This window comes from Schistocerca americana, chromosome 4 (assembly GCF_021461395.2).
Source record: "Schistocerca americana isolate TAMUIC-IGC-003095 chromosome 4, iqSchAmer2.1, whole genome shotgun sequence".
NCBI classification, from domain to species: Eukaryota; Metazoa; Arthropoda; class Insecta; order Orthoptera; family Acrididae; genus Schistocerca; species Schistocerca americana.
In genome coordinates, this window is record NC_060122.1 from 624,570,069 (window position 1) to 624,597,444 (window position 27,376).

General features: G+C 42.7%; 1 protein-coding gene across 1 annotated transcript; it reads left to right on the plus strand.

The window, feature by feature from the left end:
• On the plus strand, positions 1-26,935 carry LOC124613664. The gene is made up of 4 exons (XM_047142380.1): positions 1-35; positions 7,382-7,562; positions 18,372-18,475; positions 26,822-26,935. Exons 1-4 carry the CDS (start codon positions 1-3, stop codon positions 26,850-26,852), a joined length of 351 nt encoding a protein of 116 aa, XP_046998336.1. The 3' UTR covers positions 26,853-26,935.
• Positions 26,936-27,376: the final 441 nt, after the last annotated feature.

Sequence of the window (27,376 nt, forward strand, 5' to 3'; positions counted from 1 at the left end):
ATGGAACGACTTCAGCACAAGTTGCAGTTTTCCATGTGAGCCAAATTACAGAGAAGTTGAGTAATAACTTACCCAATAAATCTTCTTGGTGTCCTTTATTCTTTGCGGTGTGGAGAAATGAAAACGCTAAAACGCTGAAATGAAAATTACCGAACTGTCAGTTTAAAAGGTGATGGTCGCAAAATACTAACACGAATTCTTTACAGATGAAGGGAAAAACGGGTTGAAACCGACTTCGGGGAAGATCAGTTTGGATTCCGGAACACGCTAGGTAGTACTGACCCTACGACTCCTCGTAGAAGATAGGTTAAAGAAAGGCAAACCTACGTTTATAGGAATTGCAGACATAGAGAAAGCTTTAGACAATGTTCACTGGAATACTCTCTTTCTAACTCTAATAGTGGTATGGGTAAGATACGGGGAGCGAAAGCTCTTTACAGTTTGTACAGAAACCAGATGGCAGTTATAAGAGTCGAGGGGCATCAAAGGGAAGCAGTGATTTAGAAGGGAGTGAGACAGGGTTGTAGCCTATTCCCGGTGTTATTCAATCTGTATATTCAGCAAGCAGTAAAGGAAACAAACGAAAAGTGTGCGTTAGGAATTAAAATGAAGGGAGCAGAAAGATAAACTTTGAGGTTTGCCGATGACATTGTAACTCTGTCAGAGGCAGCAAAGGACTGGGAAGAGCAGCTGAATGGAACGGGCAGTGTCTTAAAAGGAGGATAAACGATTGACATCAACAAAAGCAAAACGTGTATAATGGAATGTAGTCGAATTAAATCAGTTGATGTGGAGGGAATTATATTAAGGAGTAAGACACTTAAAGTAGTAAATGAGTTTGCTATCTGTGCAGAATAATAGCTGATGATGGTCGAAGTGGAAAGGATATAAAATGTAGACTGACAATGGCAAGAAAAGATTAAGAGAAATGTGTTAACGAAAAGTATAGAATTAAGTGCTAGAAAGACGTTTCTGAAAGTATATGTCTGAGGTTAATCACGTATGGAAGTGAAACATGGAGGATAAACAGTTCATACATGAGGAGAATAAAAGCTTTTGAAAGCTTCTGCAGAAGAAAGCTGAAGATTAGCTGGGTAGATCAGGAGGTACTAAATAGAACTGGGGAGAAAATAAATTTGTGGCAGAACCTGACTAGATGAACGGATCGGTTTGTAGGACACATTTTGAGACATCATTAACAATTTATTATGGAGGGATTCGTAGGTGGTAAAAAATGGTAGAGGGAGACCAAGAGATGAATACAGTAAGCAGATTCAGAAGGATATAGGGTGCAGCAGTTACTCGGAGATGAAGAGACTTCCACGCGACAAAGTAGCATGGAGAGCTGCATCAAACCAGTCTTTGGACTGAAGACCACACAACAAACAGCAACTAAGTGTGGTAATACACTGAAGTTACGTAACCACTTCTTTCAGGAGCCTGAGATTGTGATATCAGTACAAGAAAATGTAACTATTACGTATAAATAACGAGGAAGACCCATTTTTATAATTACACGATTGCAACATAATCATCGAAAACAGTCTCATCCGTTAGATATCTGAAACAATACTAAAGCAAACTGTAAGCAAGCAGACGACAGTCTAAGATCTGATGAAAGTATCTTCAGGAACTATAGTCCACCCATAAGGAGGTAGCATACAAAACCACGTTCGACTAGTACTTGCATATTGCTCGCCAGTCTGGGATCCGCACAGATAAGATTCACGGAGGAAACAGAGAAGGTCGAAAGAAGAGCAACGTGTTTCGCTGAAGGTTCTTCCTCACAGATAGGATTCATGGAGGAAACAGAAAAGATCGAAAGAAGAGTAACGTGTTTCGCTGGAGGTTCTTTTAGCAAATTCGTGAACATCAGGAGGATGCTAAGCCAACGTCAGCTTCCGAGAACTTACGTTCCGGGTAGAGTCAACAAATTAATTCCTTCTTCCCATGAATATGTCACGAAATGACGATGAAGGCTTTTTTTCTTTGTTATTTAACAAGTAGTGGAGCCACATCACGCCAGCACTATCATGGTGACCAACACAGGACGTTCTACTGTCACCTCTACGAGTTAGTATTCGAATCTAGGAGTCACAGGAAGCGGGTCTGTAACACCTGTACGTCTGGGTGCGATACCTATTGATACAATCAGTTCAGGGAGACACTAGACGGAAAGTGACTGTAGGCTAGCAGTTTTAAGTGCAGAGGCGGAAAAAGCGCTACGTTAAGTCGATTGGGAAAAGAGACCTCTGCAATTGTCTGGGCGGGAAATAGGACTGCCGATAAATTTGTGCCAGTAGCGGCAACTCATGCTTGGGTATTGGAAAGTTTTAGTGGAGAGGTGATACCGGTGTAAATTATCTTTGGGGAAATCTCTTGGGCCACCAACAGTGTCTGCGTATCTGTAACTTACCAAGTCGTCATATTACTGCTAAAGTTGACTATAAAACTGGCCGCTTGTTGCATAGAGTTGAGTGGGCTTTGTTTTTGCACGGAACGTTTCAAGTCCCTGCTTGTGTTAAATCGTTGAATTGTACAGCTGGCGGTGCCTATCACTTAGATTCAAAGCTTGTATGCTTAATTTAAGCACTCCATAGATGGTTAATTTTCCCTAAGGAACAGAATTGTTGAGCGGTTATACTTCCACCTCTGGGTATGATAGCAGTTTCTCAGATTCAGATTGAAGGGTTTGTTCGAGTGTGTCGAGGCGTTGTAAAGTCGTGTGGCGAGTACTTTGAATACCTCTACAAGAGTATCGAAGAGGATTCCATTATATAAATTCTCGGTACATGCGTAATGATCTGTAATACCTCACTCTGTATGACGTGCAGACGGCACGGATGTGATGGGGCTGCTTAACCACGGACTGTGGCTGCGTACGAGGGGGCTAGCCTACAGTAGTTCTCGCCGTGGGACGATACCATCTCCCGTATGTAGATGCGCCCCCTGCTTATCTTCAGTCAGCAAACTAATGAACAGGACAAGCTACCTGAGACAAGGAGGAAACCTCCTGAGGTTTCCCTGTAACCTACTACAAACAACATAGTGAACACACTATTGTGGCCACGATAGACACGAAGCCCACACCTACTACAATAGCACAAGTTTATATGCCAACTACCTCCTCAGGTGACGAAGAAATTGAAGAAAGGTATGATGAGATAATAGAAATTATTCAGATAGTGAAGCGCGGCGAAAATTTAATAGTCATGGGTGACTGGAATTCGATAGTAGGAAAAGGAAGAGAAGGAGACGTAGTAGGTGAATATGGATTGGGAGTAAGAAACGGAGCCGCCTGGTGGAGTTTTGCACGGAGCATAACATAGTCATAGCTAAAACGTGGTTCAAGAATCATAAGAGAAGGTTGTATACATGTAAGAATCCTTGAGATACTGACAGGTTTCAGATAGATTATATAATGGTAAGACAGAGATTTAGGAACCAGGTTTTAAATTGTAAAACATTTCCAGGGGCAGATGTCGACTCTGACCACAATCTGTTGGTTATGAACTGCAGATTAAAACTGAAGAAACTGCAAAAAGGTGGGAATTTAAGGAGATGGGACCTGGATAAACTGACTAAACCAGAGGTTGTACAGAGTTTCAAGGAGAGCACGAGGGAACAATTGACAACAATGTGGGAAGGATATACAATAGATGAAGAATGGGTAGCTATGAGGGATGAAGTAGTGAAGGCAGCAGAGGATCAAGCAGATAGAAAGACGAGGGCTAGTAGAAATCCGTGGGTGACAGAATAAATATTGAATTTAATTGATGAAAGGAGAAATTATAAAATTGCAGTAAATGAAGCAGGCAAAAACGAAAAATGAGATCGACAGGAAGCGCAAAATGGCTAAGCAGGCGTCGCTAGAGGACAAATGTAAGGATGTAGAGGCTTATCTCACTAGGGGTAAGATAGATACTGCCTACAGGAAAATTAAAGAGACCTTTGGAAAAAAGAGAACCACTTGTATGAATATGAAGAGCTGAGATGGAAACCCAGTTCTAAGCAAAGAAGGGAAAACAGAAACGTGGAAGGAATAAATAGAGGGTCTATACAAGGGCGATGTACTTGAGGGTAATATTATGGAAATGGAAGAGGATGTAGATGAAGATGAAATGGGAGATATGATACTGTGTGAAGAGTTTGACAGAGCACTGAAAGACCTGAGTCGAAAAAAGGCCCCATTACAACTACTGATAGCCTTAGGAGAGCGCCGAGCGGTTCTAGGCGCTACAGTCTGGAGCCGCACGACCGCTACGGTCGCAGGTTCGAATCCTGCCTCGGGCATGGATGGATGTTTGTGATGTCCTTAGGTTGGTTAGGTTTAAGCAGTTCTAAGTTCTAGGGGACTGATGACCTCAGAAGTTAAGTCCCATAGTGCTCAGAACCATTTGAACCTTAGGAGAGCCAGCTCTGACCCTCTGCTGAGCAAGATGTATGGGTCAGGCGAAATACGCTCAGACTACAAGAAGAATATTATACACTCCTGGAAATTGAAATAAGAACACCGTGAATTCATTGTCCCAGGAAGGGGAAACTTTATTGACACATTCCTGAGGTCAGATACATCACATGATCACACTGACAGAACCACAGGCACATAGACACAGGCAACGGAGCATGCACAATGTCGGCACTAGTACAGTGTATATCCACCTTTCGCAGCAATGCAGGCTGCTATTCTCCCATGGAGACAATCGTAGAGATGCTGAATGTAGTCCTGTGGAACGGCTTGCCATGCCATTTCCACCTGGCGCCTCAGTTGGACCAGCGTTCGTGCTGGACGTGCAGACCGCGTGAGACGACGCTTCATCCAGTCCCAAACATGCTCAATGGGGGACAGATCCGGAGATCTTGCTGGCCAGGGTAGTTGACTTACACCTTCTAGAGCACGTTGGGTGGCACGGGTTACATGCGGACGTGCATTGTCCTGTTGGAACAGCAAGTTCCCTTGCCGGTCTAGGAATGGTAGAACGATGGGTTCGATGACGGTTTGGATGTACCGTGCACTATTCAGTGTCCCCTCGACGATCACCAGTGGTGTACGGCCAGTGTAGGAGATCGCTCCCCACACCATGATGCCGGGTGTTGGCCCTGTGTGCCTCGGTCGTATGCAGTCCTGATTGTGGCGCTCACCTGCACGGCGCCAAACACGCATACGACCATCATTGGCACCAAGGCAGAAGCGACTCTCATCGCTGAAGACGACACGTCTCCATTCGTCCCTCCATTCACGCCTGTCGCGACACCACTGGAGGCGGGCTGCACGATGTTGGGGCGTGAGCGGAAGACGGCCTAACGGTGTGCGGGACCGTAGCCCAGCTTCATGGAGACGGTTGCGAATGGTCCTCGCCGATACCCCAGGAGCAACAGTGTCCCTAATTTGCTGGGAAGTGGCGGTGCGGTCCCCTACGGCACTGCGAAGGATCCTACGGTCTTGGCGTGCATCCGTGCGTCGCTGCGGTCCGGTCCCAGGTCGACGGGCACGTGCACCTTCCGCCGACCACTGGCGACAACATCGATGTACTGTGGAGACCTCACGCCCCACGTGTTGAGCAATTCGGCGGTACGTCCACCCGGCCTCCCGCATGCCCACTGTACGCCCTCGCTCAAAGTCCGTCAACTGCACATACGGTTCACGTCCACGCTGTCGCGGCATGCTACCAGTGTTAAAGACTGCGATGGAGCTCCGTATGCCACGGCAAACTGGCTGACACTGACGGCGGCGGTGCACAAATGCTGCGCAGCTAGCGCCATTCGAGGGCCAACACCGCGGTTCCTGGTGTGTCCGCTGTGCCGTGCATGTGATCATTGCTTGTACAGCCCTCTCGCAGTGTCCGGAGCAAGTATGGTGGGTCTGACACACCGGTGTCAATGTGTTCTTTTTTCCATTTCCAGGAGTGTAATTCCAGTCCCAAAGAAAGCAGGTGTTGACAGATGTGATTTCTCTGCCTCGTGATGACTGGGTGTTGTGTGATGTCCTTAGGTTGGTTAAGTTTAAGTATTTCTAAGTTCTAGGGGACTGATGACCATAGATGTTAAGTCCCATAGTGCTCAGAGCCATTTGAACCGTTTTTGACAGATGTGAAAATTACCGAACTGTCAGTTTAATAAGCCACGGCGGCAAAATACTAACACGAATTATTTACAGACGAATGGAGTATCAGTTTGGATTATGTAGAAATATTGGAACACGTGAGGCATTACTGTCCCTACGACTTGTCTTAGAAGGTAGATTAAGAAAAGGCAAACCTACGTTTCTAGCATTTGTAGACTTAGAGAAAGCTTTTGATAATGTTGACTGGAATACTCTCTTTCAAATTCTGAAAGTGGCAGGGGTAAAATACAGGGAGCGAAAGACTATTTACAATTTGTACAGAAACCAGATGGCAGTTACAAGAGTCGAGGGGCATGAAATGGAAGCAGTGGTAGGGAAGGGAGTGAGACAGGGTTGTAGCCTCTCCCCGATGTTATTCAATCTGTATATTGAGCAAGCTGTAAAGGAAACAAAAGAAAAATTCGGAATAGGTACTAAAATCCATGGAGAAGAAATAAAAACTTTGAGGTTCGCCGACGACATTGTAATTCTGTCAGAGAAAGCAAAACATTGGAAGAACAGTTGAACGGAATGGACAGTGTCTTGAAAGTAGAATATAAGATGAACATCAACAAAAGCAAAACGAGGATAATGGAATGTAGTCGAGTTAACTCGGGTGATGCTGAGGGAATTAGATTAGGAAATGAGACATTTAAAGTAGTAAAGGAGTTTTGCTATTTGGGGAGCAAAATAACTGATGATGGTCGAAGTAGATAGGATATAAAATGTAGACTGGCAATGGCAAGGAAAGCGTTTCTCAAGAAGAGAAATTTGTTGATATTGAGTACAGATTTAAGTGTCAGGAAGTCGTTTTTGAAAGTATTTGTATGGAGTGTAGCCATGTATGGAAGTGCAACATAGACGATAAATAGTTTGGACAAGAAGAGAATAGAAGCTTTAGAAATGTGGTGTTACAGAATAATGCTGAAGATTAGACGGGTAGATCACATAACTAATGGGGAGATATTGTATAGAATTGGGGAGAAGAGGAGTTTGTGGCACAGCTTGACTAAAAGAAGGGATCGGTTGGTAGGAGAATTTTTGAGGCATCAAGGGATCACCAAATTAGTATTGGAGGGTAGAGTGCAGGGCAAAAATCGTAGAAGGAGACCAAGAGATGAATACATTAAGCATATTCAGAAGGATGTAGGCTGCAGTACGTACTGGGAGATGAAGCAGCTTGCACAGGATAGAGTAGCATGGAGAGCTGCATCAAACCAGTCTCAGGACTGAATACCACAACAACAACACATGTCGTCCTCTCTTATATTGTTCCAGGGTCAGAAGGTTGCAGTGCCTCGAGGAAGGTGTGGCGTCCGCTTGGTTCGCCTGCGAATTGTTCTTTGTCTGCGATCGTGTAGGCGTGTCGCCGCTGTTAGAGAAGTGCAACTGGCTCGAGACGTACGACCTCGGCTCGAGGAGGTGCCTGCCACTGAGGAACCCGGATAAGGAAACTGTGGTGAGCAAAAAATTTTACCTATTCTTGTCTCGGCTGGTCCCGGCGGAGGTTCGAATCCTCCCTCGGGCATGGGTGTGTGTGTTTGTCCTTAGGATAATTTAGGTTAAGTAGTGTCTAAGCTTAGGGAGTCATGGCCTTACCAGTTAAGTCCCGTAAGATTTAACACACATTTATTTAATTTTTATTCTTGTCTTTCGTACGTAAAGTTCATCGAAATCGGTAAACCGCGTCAGTTTAGAGGCCAACTACACACGATATTTTTGTTAGTACTGGCCACTTTAAGGTCTCGAAATAGTGCTCTAGATGCAATATAATAATTATTAACGTGGTGATTGAGGTGTTCGGACTGGGGTTGTGCAGACATGGGACTCAGTATTTTTATTACCCCTTTTTTCACAATGAAAAAACTGTATTAACCAGATCTAAAAAAGTATTATGAACAAAATACTCCTTGAGGCCCGAATAAACTTCAACAAAATATGGTTAATGCGATATACCTTTTTCAAATGCTGACGGTAATTAATACAAAACCATCATACATAGTCCCAAATGGGAAATCCAAATACACTACATTAGAAAGTCTGTGGCCTCCAACTGTTATGACAATGTTAACTTTTTGTAAGAGTAAATATTCATTTATGTACAACAGAAAACTTGAATCTCACTGGCTGAAGTTGAGTGGTCTCCGTTGATGGCCCACCGTGCGACTCGGTGGGATACCAGCCTAAATATTGCCCGCCATAAGGCCTGACAACCAGGATTTACGGTCTAGAGTGCCATTTATTTTGGTAGCAGGACCTCTCTGGTTGTCATCTGCGGTACCCTTATAACACAGTGCTACGTAGACGATATTCCACGCCCTGCGCTCTTGCCAATCACGCCAAGCCATTCTGTTCTTAAACTTCAGCATGTAGTTCCCGCCCGCAAATGGCGAAAGTTTTCAGTGCTTATCTCCATGCTTGCCTAAACATACCTCGCCCAGCAAAGTCGGCGAGCCTCTCCCCGACTGAGAACTTTCGGAGTGTTGTGGGCAGAGTCCTCCAACCAGCTTGGGATTTTCACGATGTAACCGCCAATTGTACAGAACATGGCACGATACCCCTCACATAGGGACCCAATAACTCAGTCAATCAATATCAAGCCGAATAACAGCTTGTATAAGTGCCAGAGGTAGACCCATGCGTTATTAACTTACACAACTGTGAAACGTTTTCTGTTGAATAAATCATAAAAATTTTCTGAAATCATAATCATTTGTTTATGTATACATGCACATCGCACCTACCGATTCCGTAGTGAGACGTTCTTTTTTGTTTGTCTTAGAGTATATATTGAGAATATATTAATATAGAAGTTCGCAGTATACATGGATGAACCACAGGTTCAATTACAGGATCTGTAGTGAATCGACAAAATAACCAAGGAGTATGGAATAGATCCACAGTTGTGACAAGATGCTAAGTTACTTTTGAATAATCACGAGCACTGCATGCACCGATTTGAACCAGTTTGCTTTCGACACAATATCCTCTTATCACTGTCTCACGTACAATAGGCCAATCAAGCCATAGCGATCGCAACTTCTGGATGAAGTGAGCTATCACTGACGTCACATTTGTATGTAACTCTGTCACTCGACTTGAATACAAAAGCATCAGGCTGCCGAGATTAACTCAAATGCACTCTCTCTGAGGTCCTTGCAATCTGCTGAAGACATTCCTCGCCTACCACCAACAGAGTTCATGTGACTGAAGAAAACAGCACCCGCTCCAAAAAATGCGTGTGGAATCTTATGGGACTTAAGTGCTAAGGTCATCAGTCCCTAAGCTTACACACTAAGGACAAGCACACACACTCATGCCCGAGGGAGGACTCGAACCTCCGCCAGGACCAGCGGCACATTTCATGACTGCACCGCCTCAGACCTCTCGGCGCCCCCTCCAACAGGCTGCAGTCCACACGCCAGTTCCGGTGCTGCCCGTGCTGACCACGTCAGTTTTTGTGTCGCTACACACGCCAACTTAGAGTCTTGGACTCACGTACCATCAGAACTGCTCTTCTTGGGGTCTCTCCAGAAGGTCCCTTGATGCACTGTCCATCTCTAATCACCGGTCGAGCTCCCAGACTCGGTGGCCGTCATAGCCCTCTGTTCCCCCTCGCTGAATTTCGACGGCGTGCAGACAGCCCCTCCTACAGACTCGGCGCTAGCTTCCGGGAGGTGTCTGTCCCCTCTACTTCAGTCCAACTGACTGCCACCGTTCGTGCCTCTCCTCAGCACCGCCACGTCGGCGGTCTCTTCGGTCACGTGTCTAACAGGAGTGCCAAACACAGCGCTAAGATCCAAATCACTGGCGCAGGGGAACATAAGCAAGCCGTCCTACATGGTGCAGTGTATGTCTTGAATACTGCTCGTGTAACCAGTGGTACACTCACATTTCATTCTTGCACTTTTTTTCTTCATGTGATCCACTTTCAGTTAAAAATTTGTTTGTAGGAGAGATGAAGTGGTCAAGGAAAAATGATTGTCGGCCAGTTTTTACATTTGTTTTGCTTTTTATTACGTTTTCAGCCAATGGAAAAAAGTTGAATCACTTATTTAGCAAAATGAGAGTGAAACCACTACCTGGCAGATTGAACAGTGTGCCGGAACGAGACTCGAGCTCGGAACTCTTGCCTTACTCGGATAAGTACTCTACCGACTGTCGGTAGAGCCCCTGCCCGCGAAAGGCAAAGGTCCCGAGTTCGAGTCTCGGTCCGGCATACAGTTTAATCTGCCAGATAGCTTCAGTTCTTTAGCAATTTATTACACAAGATGTAAGTGGGAGGAGTGGACGTCAAAAAGCGGGCAAGATGAAATTATACAGTGAAAGATGGAAAATTAAGATATATTCTAAACGACAGGTTACATATGCATGGCCACCCTGCGCAATGTCGAACAACTTTTCGGCCACCGAAAACCTTAATTGTTGTGCCGAGAGAAAATACGTTCCCTGGTTCAATGGTGCGTTCTTTGGTTTGCTTTCGGTGGAACTGTAAGATATGAAATTTGACTAACTTCCAGCATACTGCATAAATGTTCATTTACAGTTATTTATACGTATATTTTTGCTATCTCCACAAGTTTCTTATATTTTGGGAAATACCATTGTGACTCTCTGGATGTTTTGAAACTTGGCGCCGACACGAAACTGATTCTGTCTAAGATATCTAACATACTGGAAAAGTATACGGTGTCGTTTTGCTCGGTGACTGAGATTTGCGGTGAACTTCCCCCTCTGTTTAGCTGCAACTAGACTATCGAATCCAGTGGCGTGGCATATCTCTAGGAGGTGTCGCTACGCTGACACACATCATTCCTTGGTACGACCTGAAGAGACGGCATGCAGCAACTATTGTTTTCTATGGGTTCCTTGCGAGGTGCCAACCTTGCTTTGTCGCCCTGTTCTTTGGACGACATCACGTCCCAGCCGCTCCCCGCCAACCGCACCTTCGCACCTTCGTCGTGCAGGGAGCATGCATGTGGCTTTGACGAGAGTGAGGGGGGGATGGGGTGATAACTGAATGCTGACACAATGGAGAACACAGCGAGGGTAAAGAGGGTCCACACCACATTGTGGTGACCAGGAACACTGGACGAAGAACCAGTCGCAGATGGCACACTTGCATCCAGACACGCAGACACTGTGGTGTCTTGAACAACAATGTGGCCATCTGTGGCGGCACAAGACACTTCTGGGTGTGGACATCGATTCAGCCTGCTGGACAGGCGCCCAAATTGATGACATCAGGGGCGGCTGTGAGCCATTTACCTCCATGAGCAACAATGTGGATTGTGCCACCCGCGACTTGCAGAGAGACAAATGCGATTGCTGGTGTGGGCTAGGCCGACGTACTCGGTCTGAGGATAGGCATTCTGCGGCAAAATCAATAATATGCGAATAAGAACACCATGAAACTTCCTGGCAGATTAAAACTGTGTTTTAATCCGCCAGGAAGTTTCATATCAGCGCACACTCCGCTGCAGCGTGAAACTCTCATTCTGGATTCATCCCCCAAGGCTATGGCTAAGCCATGTCTCCGCAATATCCTTTCTTTCAGGAGTGCTAGTTCTGCAAGGTTCGCAGGACAGCTTCTGCAAAGTTTGGAAGGTAGGAGACGAGGTACTGGCAGAAGTAGAGCTGTGAGGACGGGGCGTGAGTCGTGCTTGGGTAGCTCAGTTGGTAGAACACTTGACCGCGAAAGGCAAAGGTCCCGAGCTCGAGTCTCGGTCCGGCACACAGTTTTAATATGCCAGGAAGTTTCATATCAGCGCACGCTCCGCTGCAGAGAGAAAATCTCATTCTGAAGAAGAACATATCTGGTTTCAGTGTCACCCCTGCAGCCTTACACTAACTTGTGTGAAGTAAGAAGCTCGTCTGGAAGGCTCTCGCAACCCTTCGCTGGTACCAACACTGTTTCTGCGCAAATCCTTTGTAGAACACCTCACTTTGCAGCCGAAATCCATGGTGTCCGCATAAGATGCAACAGGGTAAGGTGTCTACGATCGTGTAACAATTCAGTTGGCGACGACTCGACACGTTGCAAAGTGTGGTAGGACGACAGGAAATCTGTAAAGCTTGCTCCCATGTGTGGGGAAATGGAGTATTCCCGTGTGAAGTTTTAACGTTCAAACGAAACGTTCAGCTTCGCCACTAGACTGAGGATGGAAAGGTACAGTAGTCAAATGGTGTATGAAATTGGTGGAACAAAACTATTGGAAATAGGTTGAGGTTAATTGTGATCCATTGCCTGAGACAATGACCTCTGGAAGACCTTCACGACAAATAAAAGAAAACAAATCCGGATGTCTTGGGGACAACAAAAGGAGACATTGTTTATGTGCCTACCTCTAACAACAATCGTGTGTTCCAGAATGGACTCGCGAAATCAATATTACTTCAGGCACAAAGGAATTGACGGCAATGGCTGTCAGTGGGCATGGATTTACGTCAGTAGGGAATGTCAAAATTCGTGCCAGACAGGAATTTGAAACAAAGTCTCCTGCTTACTAAGCAGATGCTCTGACAACTAAGACACCGTGGTCAGCATAACTGCGCGCACTTCGTTAGTACGCCTCATGTCAGACCCAAATTCTAACCTTGCCCACACACTTCTGATGTAGTGCCCATTGCTCATTTCCCTTTTTATTCGCGGTACTTCCACTATTCCCACAAGACATCGAACCTGGTGTGCATCAGCACTAAAGAGGTCATTGGCCATCCTCATCTTTATTATTCATACACCGATCACCCAGAACATTATGATCACCGACCTACTGTCTATATAAACGTCCAGGCGGGAGCAGAGTCACCTGGCGAGGAATGTGTGGAAGTCAGACACATGCATGGTGCGAGTAGTATCAGTGAGTGTCTGTCCGTGTGTAGAATGGGGAAGGTGTGTTGTTTATCTGAGTTTGATCGAGGCCAGATTGTGATGGCTGGAGGCTCAGCACGAGCATTTCGGAAACTGTACGACTTTTTGGGAGATCGAGGAGTACTGCATGAGTGTATTCAACACGTGGCGAAAACCATGTGAAAACACGTTCAGACTTCGTAGGACTGGCAGACTTATATAAGAGGAAAGGCGGCGAACTGTGTCGGAACGAACATCAGGCTGGGCAGAGTAAAACAATGTGTGACCACGCAGTGCGCCCAACACCCCTAACGATGGACCTCCGTAACCGACGGCCCAAGCTTTTGCCGCTGTGAACAACACGACATCGACAACTACGATTGAAATGGGCAAGCGACCATCGGCACTGGTGGCAGAGCACTCCATGACCCGATGAACTCGGATTCTTTCGTCATAATGTTCATGCCGACTGGAGGTCGCGAGTCCGTCGCCTTCCAGGGGAACAGTTCCTTGACACATGTACTTCGGGTTATGGACAAACTGGCGACTTCTCCATTGTGCTAAGGCACCATGATGGCCAAGGAGTACCCTTCACCGGTTGGAGACCACGTACATCCCTTCATGACGATCACTTTTCCCGATGGCAGTGGCATTTTTCAACAATACAAAGCGTCATGTCACAAGGCCAGTACTGTTGTGGAATAGTTCGCAGACACAGAGGCAGGTGGGTGTTTGTCGGCAAGTAGATCTTGTGACGGCAGAAATGTAGGTAGAATTTTGTAATACCATAGATAAGGCGAGTGTCTCTTTTCTAATCTGGCTGTGGTTACACTGTGTTTTGTTACGAGTTATCGAGACAAAAGCTATAGGTCTACTGGAATAAACATTTTTATGGGAGAGCGCTGCCCCGATCCTGCATGAAGGTCCATCTACAGCTAACACAACCTGCTTAGCTGGGTCGAGGTGAATGAAACGTCGAGGACTGAACAATGCTTCGTTTAATGCGTTCTGGAGCTCTTTGAGCTACACGAAAGGAACATTTTCGCAGCGCAGGCAGTTGAGCGATGCAGCAATTTACACAGAGTTAGCAATAAATTTGATGTAGTATGCATGCATCCACACGACTGACTGGAGCTCCTTAATGTTTCGCAGATCTATAAACGCATCCAAGTGTGATGTAGTAGAATGAATACTTTGTGCATTAATTAAATGACCTAAGTAGTACAGTTCTTCCTAAGGTGAAGCTCGACCAAACGGTAGTCTTTATGCTGGAACACAACCCAGGTGAGAGCTTATCGCGAAGTATTGCTTGGACTGCTCGTCCAGTGGCAGCTGAAAATACGTCTCACACAAATCTTTACTTGAAAAATATCGACCTTGCCCCAGATTCTCCGTAAATTCCACCAAACGTGAAATAGGAAAAGAGTCTACGGCAGTTTTTTGGTTTGGTGATGCTTTAAAATCGGTACACAGACGTAAACCACCTGAAGACTTCCTGAGAATGACCAAGGACGATGATCACTAGATTGCAGAAACGGGATGGACAGCCCAGCTGTCTTTACATATTTACAGTACTTCAGCAACTTCCTCACGTATTGTATGGGGGGACAGGCCGTGCGCGAAAAAATCTTGATTGTGCATTGTCATTCACAGTAATGTGCGCTTCAAAGACTGTACCCTTGCTAAACCTTGCTCGAACAATTCCTCGTATTTACTACTCAATTCTTAAACGTTACTGTGAGGCCATGAAACATTGATTTGTATTCAAATGGTTCAACAAATGAAATGAGTACCCTGATGAGCCAGAGAAACTGATATACCTGCCTAATATCGTGTAGAGCCCCGCGAGCACGCAGAAGTGCTGCAACACGACGTATCCTGGTTTCGACTAATGTCTAAAGTAGTGCTGGAGGGAACTGACTCCAGAATCCTGCAGAGCTGTCCATAAATCCGACCCAATGCGAGAGGGTCGAGATCTCTTTTGAACAGCACGTTGTAAGGCATCCAAGATATGCTCGATAACGTTCATGTGTGGGGAGTTTGGTGCCAGCGGAAGTGTTTAAACTCAGAATACTGTTCCTGGAGGTACTCTGTAGCAATTCTGGAGGTGTGTGGTATGCCATTGTCATGCAGGTCCGTCGGAATGCACAACGGACATGAATGGATGCAGCTGATCAGACAGGATGCTTACGTACGTATCACCTGTAAGAGTAGTATCTAGACGCATAAGGGGTCGCATATTACTCCAGGTGGACACGTCCCACAGTTACAGAGCCTCCACCAGCTCTAACATTCCCCTGCTGACATACAGTGCCCATGCATTCATGAGATAAAATTTCAAACGAGACTCTTTCGAACAGGCAACATGTTTCCAGTCATCAACAGTCTCATATCGATGTTGGCGGGCCCAGGCGAGGCGTAAGGCTTTGTGCCATACCGTCATCAAGGGTGCACGAGTGGGACTTCGGCTCCGAAAGCACATGTCGTTGATGGTCCGTTGAATGTTTCGCACACTGACACTTACTGATGACTCAGCATTGAAATCTGTAGCAATTTGCGGATGCATTGCCCTTCTGTCACGCTGAACGATTCTCTTCCGTCGTCGTTGGTCCTGTTCTTTCAGGATCTTTTTCCGGCCGTAACGATGACGGAGATTTGATGTTATGTCGGATTCCTGATGTCGTACGGGAAAATCCTCACTTCAGCGCTACTTTGGAGATGCTGTGCCCATTGCTCGTGTGGCGACTGTGACACCACGTTGAAACTCACTTAAATCTTGATAACCTGCCATTGTAGCAACAGTAACGGATCTAATAACTGCGCCAGATACTTGTCATATCATGTAGGCGTTTCCTACCGCAGCGCCGTATTCTACCTATTTACATGTCTCTGCCTTTGAATAAGCATGCCTATACCAATTTCTTTCACCCTCCAGTGTATAACCGAAATGTGTTTGCACTGTTTCTAGAACTAAGAATAAGAAGCGAAAGACCCTCTGTCACTCCATGAAAAGTTGTAGGCGAAATACACACGTCAAGGACTAGAATTTCTTGTCTGTTGTAGGCAGACAAAATAGAAGTAGGCTGCTGTAGCGGTAGAGTATCAATTGAGCCATATGTGTCTTTGTCAGTTAGAGAAACAGAAGTAGCAATATCCATTTTAATTTAATTGTTTTTGTTCCACGAATAAATGAACAAAAATTATGTTTGCCTGCCTGCGTACTATAGTGAAAGATAATGCGACGTGGAAGTGCGCGGCATGGCCTGTTCCATTGTTAATGGCTTCCCCATAACTGTGTGCTCTTGTTGACAGCATTGCTATAGCCACGCGTTTTCATGGTGGCCCTAGTTGCCAGAGTGAGGGTTTCCGCGTAGACACTCTTTAAATGTGAATTTGTTCTCCGCATTGGTAGCATTTTGCATCATGACAAGGGCAAACTGTCTGGTCATGATGCGAACAACACGGAGTAGAAGACTGCCCCCCAGAATTTTGTAGCGCACTTTGAGACTGAAGGTTTGTACTTCTACATTTACTGTGTACCTGAGCACTACGTTTTATCACTTTAACCTTGTCTTGTACTTTAGAATGAGCACTGAACAACAGAAATGCATGGTGCCTCAAAATCAACCTCTATCGGCTGTACAATACTGACAGATGCCAAAGTAGACAGCACTCTTCTTAAATAAGTACCTGATAGTTTTAGAATTGCAGCACTAATGCACGTATCTGATACATTATGAGTTATACAGTAATGTATCATGACCTTACTGTAATTGACAGCACAAGAACACTTAAACGTACGATGCCTGGTTAGTACTCTAATCCAGTGGTTTATTGTTGGTGTAAGCTGCTGTTTGAGATGAAAAATATATAGGTCAATGCTATGACATGGACCTGACTATCATAATGTTCATCCAGTAACTTAACAAGGTTTTCCTACTTAACTAATTCGGGACTTAAGTCTGAACACAGTGTAACACAGAGCGGTAGACTGACTGCAACAAAAAGACAGCATTGCAGTCCATACACGTTTTGTTGTCTACAGAAAAATCAGCCTCCAATTGCGCTAGATATTCCGACATTCTACAACAGATGAAATAGAAAAACAACTTTATTACAAGGTAAGAAAGAATATTTACCTAACTTAGTACAATTCAATTCCACAGGAGGTTTTCGTGTATTTGATACTGTTTCTGAATATTAAAGCGTCACCTGATACAGCAAAAATTCCAATATTCTTCACTTGAAGTATACCTGACATATTGTTCACATTAAGTCATGCCTAAGACATTTATTATACTGGCGAAATTGTCGGATGATGCTGGCGTCTTGATTGATGCCAACCTGCCTTTTTTTCTGCTAGTGTAGTAACTATGAACAGAAATAGACTGTTCTTTTGTAGTTTTATTAGCAAGTGAATGAATTGTGAAATGAGAATAAAATGTCTAATGCCTTCAAGAGTTGTCAGTAGTATGATGGTAGGTGAACTACGTACATTACCTGAACTGCTCTTTCCAAGGGATATATTGCCCTAAAAATTGTGCCATACGATATAAATATGAGAAAATGAGTATTATAGCTTGTAATGTTGATTTGTCTTCTTCCATAACTATCCACTATTACAAACCCAGAAGTAGACTGTTTCAGAGTTTTCGTTTGAACTGCATACATCCTCCTCTTCCAATCAGAGCTACCTCACACTCCCTCCATCCATCATCTACCATCCCCTACATTCTTACCCCTCCCCCCCAATTTTTGGAATGCGAATGCCTCGATTATCGTACAATTTAGTGATAACACAGTTAACATCAGATACATTAGTGTGGTGTAGGGTAGCATATTTCACAAATAACTAAATTATAGGATCTACATCTATAGTCATACTTAGTGAACCTCTGTGAAGGGCCGGAAGTTGGTACTTCCTATTGTACCAGTTATTACCGCTTCTTCCCATTTAAGACTTCACCGTCGTTCTTCCAACGGCTTTGTCTAGGCTGCGGAGGAGCAGATAGAGGTTCGGGGCATCTCATGACCGTTAGAATGGCGAACTGCGCTAAAGGCGGAATACCCCGCAATGCTGAGTTGCCCTTGTACTTATACACCAGGCAACGATTTTATGGTATTGACAATATATGCAGATATGTCTCATCTTGTTGACAGTTTGAACACACAGTTTGGCGTCACTAGACAATAACTATAATAATTCTGCACAAGATCAACTCCTTGCCACTATAGCAACACGTACATCGTCAATATCTTTGCATGTAATTTGTAGTGAGCATCCACTAAGATACTGCCCCAATAATTCCATTATCTTAAATGGTAGAACAGTCAACCAGCAACTGGTGGCAATAGAAACGAACACAGATTTATCAGAGCATATCTGCCCATTCCTAATACTTGGTGTTTTCCTTTCAGGAGAAAGGCTTCAGGAGTTTCCCATGCAAACCCTGGCCAGGGACGAATGAAAAATATTGGCTCACAATGCTGAAAGTTTTGAAACCACCATCTGAAGCTGAAACGTAAGTGGATTTGTTTTTCTATTTTCTGGTTGTTAGTCCTTTACTCCACTTTAAATAATGATTTAGTAGTACCCATGTGCTGGCTCTTCCAGTACACATACTGTCAAATCTCAAAATTACATCATTTTCTTGTACGTAACGTGGATAGGCGTAGTTCATGATGTACACTGTTGTGGTAAAGGTCATGAAATACTTTCTAATCTTGTGTCGGATCTTCGTTTGTCTAGCGTAGTGCGGCAACTCGACGCGGCGTGGACTCAATAAGTCGTTCAAGTTCCTCGCGGAAATACCGATCCATGCTGTCGCCTTAGCGGTACGTAAATGCGAAAGCGTTGCCGGTGCAAGATTTTGTACACGAACTGACCTCTCTATTATGTTCCACAAATGTTCGGTGGGGGTTCGTGTTATTTGGAAACATGAAGTCCATGAATGGCTGAGAATGGTCTCCAAGTAGCCGAACATAAAAATTTACAATCAATGATAGGTTCAGTTGGACCAGAGGACGAAGTCCATTTAATGTAAACACAGCCCACACCATTGTGGAGCAATCACCAGGTCATACACTGCCTTGTTGACTACTGGAGCCCATGGCTTCGTTGAGTGTTCGCTACATTCGAACCCAACCATAAGCTCTTACCAAGTGAAATCGGACTCATCTGATCAGGATACGTTTACTGTCGTCCCTAGGGTCCAGCCGATATGATCACGAGCCAAGTAGAGACGATCCAAGCACCGTTGTGCTGTTCGCAAAGGCACTCGCATCGTTCGCCTGATACCATAGGCCATTAAGGCCAAATTTTGTCGCATTGTCCTAATGGTAGCTTTCGCTGTACGTCCCACGTATATTTGCGCGATTATTTCACACAATGTTGCATGTTTGATAGCACTGACAACTCTACGCTAACGCCGCTGCTCTCGGTCGTTAAGTGAAGGACGTCGGCTATTGCGTTGTCTGTGGTGAGAGGTAATGCCAGAAATGGTTTTCTCGGCACTCAGTTGGCACTTTGGATCTCTGTCTCATAGGTATAGCTCCAGTCAACATTCTGCTTTCAAAGTCCGCCAGTTCCTGCAACGCGTCAGTACTCACGAGGACAAGTAGGAGCTACGCCAATGTGCTGCTCCTTTATTCCTTGTGTACGCAATACTACCACCATCTGTATACGTGCATATCGCTATCCCATGACATTCGTCATCTCATTGTATATTTTCACAGTGGCTGTTTGAATGAATATGCTGTTCACTTAGTCTTATCATGGATAAACAAGGTGTCGAAAGTTGGTAACCATATGCAGCAGATATCCGTCTTGTTGGAAAAGCGATAATGGTGACACGTCGTAGCTTTTGGAGACATACCGTGACTGTGTTATAAAAGCGAATCTTTAATGAACTAAGGGCTTAGTTACGTGTAATTGTGGATGCAGTTACGATATCTTCTTGACAATTCATGGTGCGTGAAGTCCTCCACAGAATGCCACGTCGCAGCACCCCTCACCCAGTCTGATAAACTTGGGGTAAATGCCTACAAGAGATGGTCCATTCGTTCTACTTCCGGACACTTGACGGCGTCAACGCCAATCTACCGACAGGCATCGACATAGATTTCGCTTCGAACGGCAGCATTCAAATTGTTTTGCTGATAATTTTTTAAATGTCACATATTCTGCCTGAGAAAATATATGGATGACAAAACGCTCTTACCTAAATCGGTGGAGGTTAGTGTCCCGTAATGCTGGACGGAAAACTGATGACAGGGGCAGCATTAAGGATATCAGAAAGCTTTTGTGGTAGTCTATTCTTTTTTCTTCAGTTATCGGTCTTCTGACTGGTTTGATGCAGGCCCCCCACGAATTCCTCTCCTGTGCCAACCGCTTCATCACAGAGAAGCATTTTCAAACTATATCGTTAATTATTTTCTGGATGTATTCCAGTCTCCGTCTTTATTGCTTTTGCCGTCTACAGCTCCCTTTAGCAGCATGGAAATTATCCCCTGATGTCTTAACAGGTGTCCTATCACTCTGTCCCTCCTCCTTGTCCGTGTTTTGCACATATTCCTTTCCCCTCCAATTCCGTGAAGAACCTCCTCATTCTTTACCTTGTCAGTCCATCTCATTTCCAAGATTCATCTGTAGAATCACATCACAAATACGTCGATTCTCTCCTGTTCCTGTTTTCCAACAGTCCATGTTTCACTACTATACAAATCTGTGCTCCGAACGTACATTCTCACAAATCTCTTCCTCAAATTAAGGTCTATCTTTCATACTAGTATACTTCTCTTAATCAGAAATGCCCTTTTTACCAGTGCTAGTTTGCTTTTTGTATCCTCCTTGCTCTGTCCGTCATTGGTTATTTTGCTACCGCGGTAGTAGAATTTCTCAACTAAAATTTACTCGGTGACCATCAATCCTGATGTTAGGTTCATCACCTGTCATTCCATTCTACAGCTGATGGTAGTCATTATTCGCAATTGCATAGTCATCTGATGTGTATCACATAATTGTTCTTCACTTTCACTCAGTATAGCAATGTCATCAGCGAAACCTTTCACCTTGAATTTTAATTTCACTCCTGAACCTTTCTTTTATTTCCATCATTGCTTATTCGATGTACAGTTTGAACAGTAGGGGCGAAAGACTATATCCTGGGCTTGCACTCTTTTTAATCTGAGCACATCGTTCTTGGTCGCCTACTCTTATTGATCCCTCCAGGCTTTTGTACAGATTGTGTATTGCCCGTCTCTCCCTTTAGCTACCCAAATTTTTCTCAGAATATCAAACAACTTGCACCATTTCACATTGTCGAACGCTTTATCCATGTCAACAAGTGCTATGAACGTGTCTTTATTTTTGTTTAGTCTTCTTTCTGTTATCAATAGCAACATCAGAATTGCCCCTCTGTTCTCTTTACCTTTCCTAAAGCATAGCTGATCGTCATCTAACAAATCCTCAATGTTGTTTTCCATTCTTCTGTATATTATCCTTATCAGCAACTTAGATGCGTGAGCTGTTAAGCTGCTTGTGCGATAATTTTCGCACTTGTCAGCCCTCGTAGTCGTCGGAATTGTTTGGATGATATTTTTGCAGGAGTCATATTGTATGTCGCCAGACTCATATATTCTAACCACAAATGTGACAGTCATTTTGTTGCCACTTCCTCCAGTGATCTTAGAAATTGTAATGGAATGTTATCTAACTCTTCTGCCTTATTTGTTCATAAGTCATCTATAGCTTTCTTAAATTCTGATTCTAATAGTGGACTTCCTGGACCACCTTTAAATCGACTCCTGTTTCTTCTTCTCTCATCTGACAAATCTTCCCCCTCACAGGGTCTTTCAATGTACTCTTTAAACCTATCCTCCTCTCGTCTGCGTTTAACAGTTGGTTTCCCACTAACATTTTAATGTTAACACCGTTGCTTTTAATATCACCGGAGAATTTTTGACTTTTCTATATGCTGAATCAGCCCCTCTGACAATCATTTCCTTTTCGATTTCTTCACAGTTTTCATCCAGGCATTTCCTTTTATTTTCCATGCATATCCTATTTACTTCATTCCTCAGTGACTTGTATTGATTTATTCCTGAATTTCCCTGAACATTTATGTACTTCCTTCTTCATCGATCAACTGAAGTATTTCTTCTGTTACCCACGGTTTCTTCGCAGTTACTTTTTTGCACCTATGTTTTTCTTTCCAACTACCGTCTTTTCCATTTCTAAAGACGTCCATCCCTCTTCAACCGTACTGCCTACTGAGCTATTCCTTATTGCAGGATCTTTAGCTTTCTAGAACTTCATTCGTGTCTCGTCATCTGTTAGTACTTCTGTATCCCACTTCTTTGCGAATGGGCTCTTCCTGACTGATCTCTTGAACTTCAGTCTACTCTTCATCACTGCTACATTGTGACTTAGTCTATATCTGCTCCCGGATCCGAATTACAATATAATATCTGACTTCGGAATCTCTGTCTTACCATGATGTAACACTTATTACAGAACCCAATTAGTCTTTCCTCTCTCTCATTCTTTGTCCCAAAAAGAAATAAAGTTCGTAGACGGAGTCCTTACAGGTGCTACTTCGTGTTATTATGTTCAGAGCTCCGAAGAAAAACTCTGTCTATTCCACAAATCCGTTTTGTACAACATTTGTCATAATCATCCCGTTGTTGCATGTATCAGTGAGTTATCCCAAAGAAAAATTCCATTACTGAACGCAGTACCCGATGTTAACATCCAACACTCATAGTTTTCTTCCATTGCGCAACTCTACTCGTTTGAAAGTGGGTGCTTCTTTCTTTGGAATGTAGTTTTGCCTAAATATTTGTGTGAAACACACAGGTAGAAAGTTTCTTTATTAGTGACGTTGTAATTTATATCTGAAACAGTAAAGGTCATTTATTAACAAATATACATAAAGAGAAACAAATACAAAGATATGGAAAACCTCTATTACCTTATGCAAGAAAAAAGTTATGATCTACGCACACACAGGATGAGCTGGCTTATGACTTAACTTCTATATCCCCACGTTAATGAGAAAATCACCTGTATCAAAACATGACTGTGCTAGCAAATGTGTATCAACCAGCAAAAAAGAGGAAGAATAAGAATAACTTTACAAAATTAATTGATGTTTTAGTTTGATGTAGCCTGTTAATTTCCTGTTCCTCCAATGAAAAATTCTTCTCAAAATGCAATGTAACTAGTGCATCATTGTTTTGTAGCAATATACACGACTTCTCAAAATCCAGTACTGCTTTTCGTCTATTTAAGAAATCCATGCCAAGCATAGTCTCTGTTGTTAGTAGTCGAACGATCCTGAAGTTTACATAACAAGTGTTACCTAGTACAGTAAAATAAAAAAATAAACTGTTCTATGTAATGGTAAAGTAGAAATAGTTTCATCCGAATTATATTTATTGAATGCTGCATCAATGGTACTGAAACAGGAAAGCCTGGATCTAAAACTGCATTGAAAGTGTGTGTGGCTATTTTTATGCTGATGACGGGATGATAAGATCGTTTTTGAAGTTCCTCTTTTTCCTGTAACAATGTCTCCCTGAGGCCTTTGTGCGTGAACCTTCTGTAGTCTTCTCCTCTAGTCACTGTTGTTCGCCTCTGTCACATTGCTGTGAAGTAGCTTGCAAACCTTCAACTGTTTGTACAGATATTGTCTGTTCTGCGGTATTAGAATTAACTTGTCGTGGGTGTAACGACTGTCCGATTCATTCAAAACAAAATTTTACTGTGGTCTGAAATTTTCGTTTCTCCTATTCCCATATCTATAACTTTCTCGGAAATTGTGGCTTTGTTGTCGTTGTATTTGTGATTGTGTGGTTGCTGCCTATTCATATGCAAATTGTTATTCGTTTGTGTGTAATTGTTTAATTGTTTTCAAAATTGCTATGTTGCTGTGGAGGACTGTCCATGTTGCCCATTGCATTATAAAAGCACTGGTTGTTGTGATAAAAATTCGGAATTTGTTGCAGGTTGTATTGTAGTGATCTATTGAAACTGTTATTTCCCTGATATGGGTTTTGGCACAGTAGTTTATTCCCATGTGTTCTTTCTCTGTAGTCACTGAATGATCTGAAATGTCCCCGATTCATATTGTCATTGTGGTTGTGGTTGGTCTGATAAAGATTTCTTTTTTACGTACATTCGGATACTTGAATCTCAAGGAACTGCAGAACGTCACGGAATGCATTGATGTTTTCTTTCTGGTATCCAGTCAGCAAAGAAAGACATAAAGATCTAGGAATTTTAGAAATACAAAGCTGGATTAAAGCAGATTGGCAGAACGGATCTATTAAATATTGGTTCTGCAGTACCACATAGTCGAAGAAATGCGTTAAAGTTGCAAATTGTGAATTTTCAAAATATGGCAGATTGATGAGGTTGTCCTCAACTCCACACTATGTGGTCTCTGACCAGTAAGCTGCAAGAAATGCATTTTGAAATTCATCTAAAGAAGAGTTTTGCCTTCCTGTGGGTCGCATCCGCGCCACTGGTTCGTCTTCCAAACAACCGCAAATATATCCTGACTCGTATGTCACTGACCAAGCAGATTTTGAAGAAAAGGTAAACTGTTGTATCCAATCTAAAGGATGTACATCATTGATGCCATTGCGAAAAACATAAAATTTCCTAACGGATAAAAAATTTTGGTAGTCAAATCGGTCGTCTATTTATAAGTCATTAAATTTGTATGTGGTTGAAATACATTTGTGACTGTTCGCGCTCATTTTCAAAGTACCTTTCACATCTGAGTCGGCCAAAATGTTGTTATTGCACGAAATCTTTTTCTCATCCGTGACAGCTCTCACTACAATCAGGTGTCTCTTGGTCTTGTGGCAAATGCTTTTCAATGTCAGCTAGATGAGTGTGTAATCTATTTATTTTATGTTTGTGCTGCTTGTTTACTGTCGTCATTCCTTCCTTAAAACGCTCTAAGGATTGAAATGTTTCCGTTAGTTTACAGAGTATTCGTTGTGTGTCTGCTGCGTAATCGCCTGTGTTTACTTGGAATTGCACATGTTTGAAAGTTCATCAAACTGTGCTTTCAGTGTTTCAAATTTTATTTTTGCTCTGGTGTCAGTTTTATTTGTTTCTGTTTCCAAAGTCTGTAACTGTTCCGCATAGTTTTGTGATTTTCGCTGTAGTTTTGCGACTTTGGCACTTGTAAATACTTGTCGATGTGTTCCATAACATAACTTTGTGTTTTCGTTATGTGTCTGTAACTTCGTTAAATGTTCTATCAACCTCAGCCACAATCTGAGAAAATTAAAATTGTGATTGTGTCTGTGTTTTGACAGTTTCTTCTGTTCTTGTGCAGATTTTACTTATTTCTGTTTTGATGAATGTCGTCACTTTCTTTACGATTGAATCAATACTTTCTTTTCGATTTGCTTCAAATATTTTGTTGTGTTTGATTAATTTTGTTTAATGGTGCCTTGATAATTTATTTCCTAATGTTTTGTTACTTTCTTGTAATTTTGTCTAGTTATTTTGTTGTTTTCTAGTAACTTTGTTGGAAGGGGAGTTGATAAACGATTAGCTAATATTTTATTACTTTCTTGTATTTTTCTCAATTAATTTGTAGTTTTCTTGTAATAAATGCTGAAGCATAAGCTCAAGATCGTTTTTCTGCGAAGAATTCGTGGTAACAGTTGTGTGATGAATTGTTTGATTGTCTGTATTGTAATTCACTGCTACTTTTTCCGAAAAATTTCGCGAGGAGTAAACTTGATTTGACAGTTTCATGAAAATATCAGCATAATCCCCGACGCCTGAATGTAGAAAAACTGTCGCCAAGTGAAAGTTGCACTTTCGATTTGTTTTCATAAATGAAAGTGGGTCTGAAACAGAATGGGAATATGTAAGTAGCGTAACCCTACATGTTGATGACTAAAATTCAGCTGCGTGATAGCATAGCTACCATTAACTGCGAAAACCTTTAGAAAATCATGTTGTGTGTCTGTAACTTACTGTAATCACAAAATCTGAATATTAATTTTGATAAAAGAAAACTGATTACTGCGAAAGTAAGGTCAGTCCCTGAAAAGTTTAGTGAAAGGAAGTTTCTGTGCACTACCCGGTTTGTGTTACCTGGATGCAAACTGCTCTAGTAACTACAGTACATCTGTATAACAGAGGTGTAAAATTTAACCATAGAGATACGCAGAGGTGTAATGCGTGCTTTAAATACATTACTATCATTGTTGGTCCATAATTTTTGTTATTGGTTTTAAATAAACAGAAAATAATCGGCTCTTGGAATGTGGACTGTGACTCTGGTTTAAATGAACTCACTTCCAGTTTCATTTCGTTTGACTTGATGAAGTTTAATGAAATTCCAAAAACTGTGAAGCCTTCCTGCAATCACGTAATAACAATCTAACAATTACAAGAATTGAACTTCAGGAGTATAATCTCTCGTTACACACAATTCCCAAATCTAGTTCTTATATCCATTTCTCTGTCCTAACAAAAATTCAGATGCTAAAAATGTACCTTATCTGGATATCTGACGAACAAAAAATGCTGCATTTTGAAACAGTTACCAACAATTAATCAGTCTTTGTCATTACCTGTAATCCAGTATTCAGAAATGCAATCGTCCCAAAGTTAATCAAAATTCTTTTCCTCTCCAGAATACGTCTTCGGATTCATAAAATAATTCAAAAAAATTCGATTGATTGTCGCTTGTTGCTGTCTATGTCGAGGCAGCGCACACATGTCTAAGCAATTCCAACCTTTCGAGCGCGATTTCAGACGTACAAAGCAAGATAAATTCCTACAAAACACTTCTCATTGTTTCTTAATGATCGTTTTGTTTCTTCTTTTTTAGAGACAGTAAATGGATATGGATTTTTGTGTAGCAACAATTTCAACGCGGAGCTAATGGAGATCCTAAGACGAAATCGGCGTGTAATGGTCTACTGAATATATATTCATATATAACCTGCATCGCTTTAAATTGTGACAAATAAAATAACGCCTCTATGTGAGGAATATATGAAATTCACCAAATAAATGCATTCATTTCAGAGTAGTTTCATTTATTGCTTTTCTCAGACTGATGAATATTTGTAATCAGTTGGTCACATTTCCTTTCAACATTAAACCTGAGCACCTCTTTCCCTGATATCTTTTCCAGTGTACTCAGTATAACTTCTAATGCATTTACATGCATTTCAAATCACAGGTAATAAAAACAAAACATAAAATCGACTATTATTTCTTAAGTGAAGTATTATGATACAGCATTACTTTGAACTCAGATTGTCTCTCTAGCTCATATGAAAAAAGATAAATACTGTGGGCCACGAACATTACGTAGCACACCTATTTGCAGTGGTTGTGGATTTAAAAACGATGGCATATAATCATAACGCCGCTACTC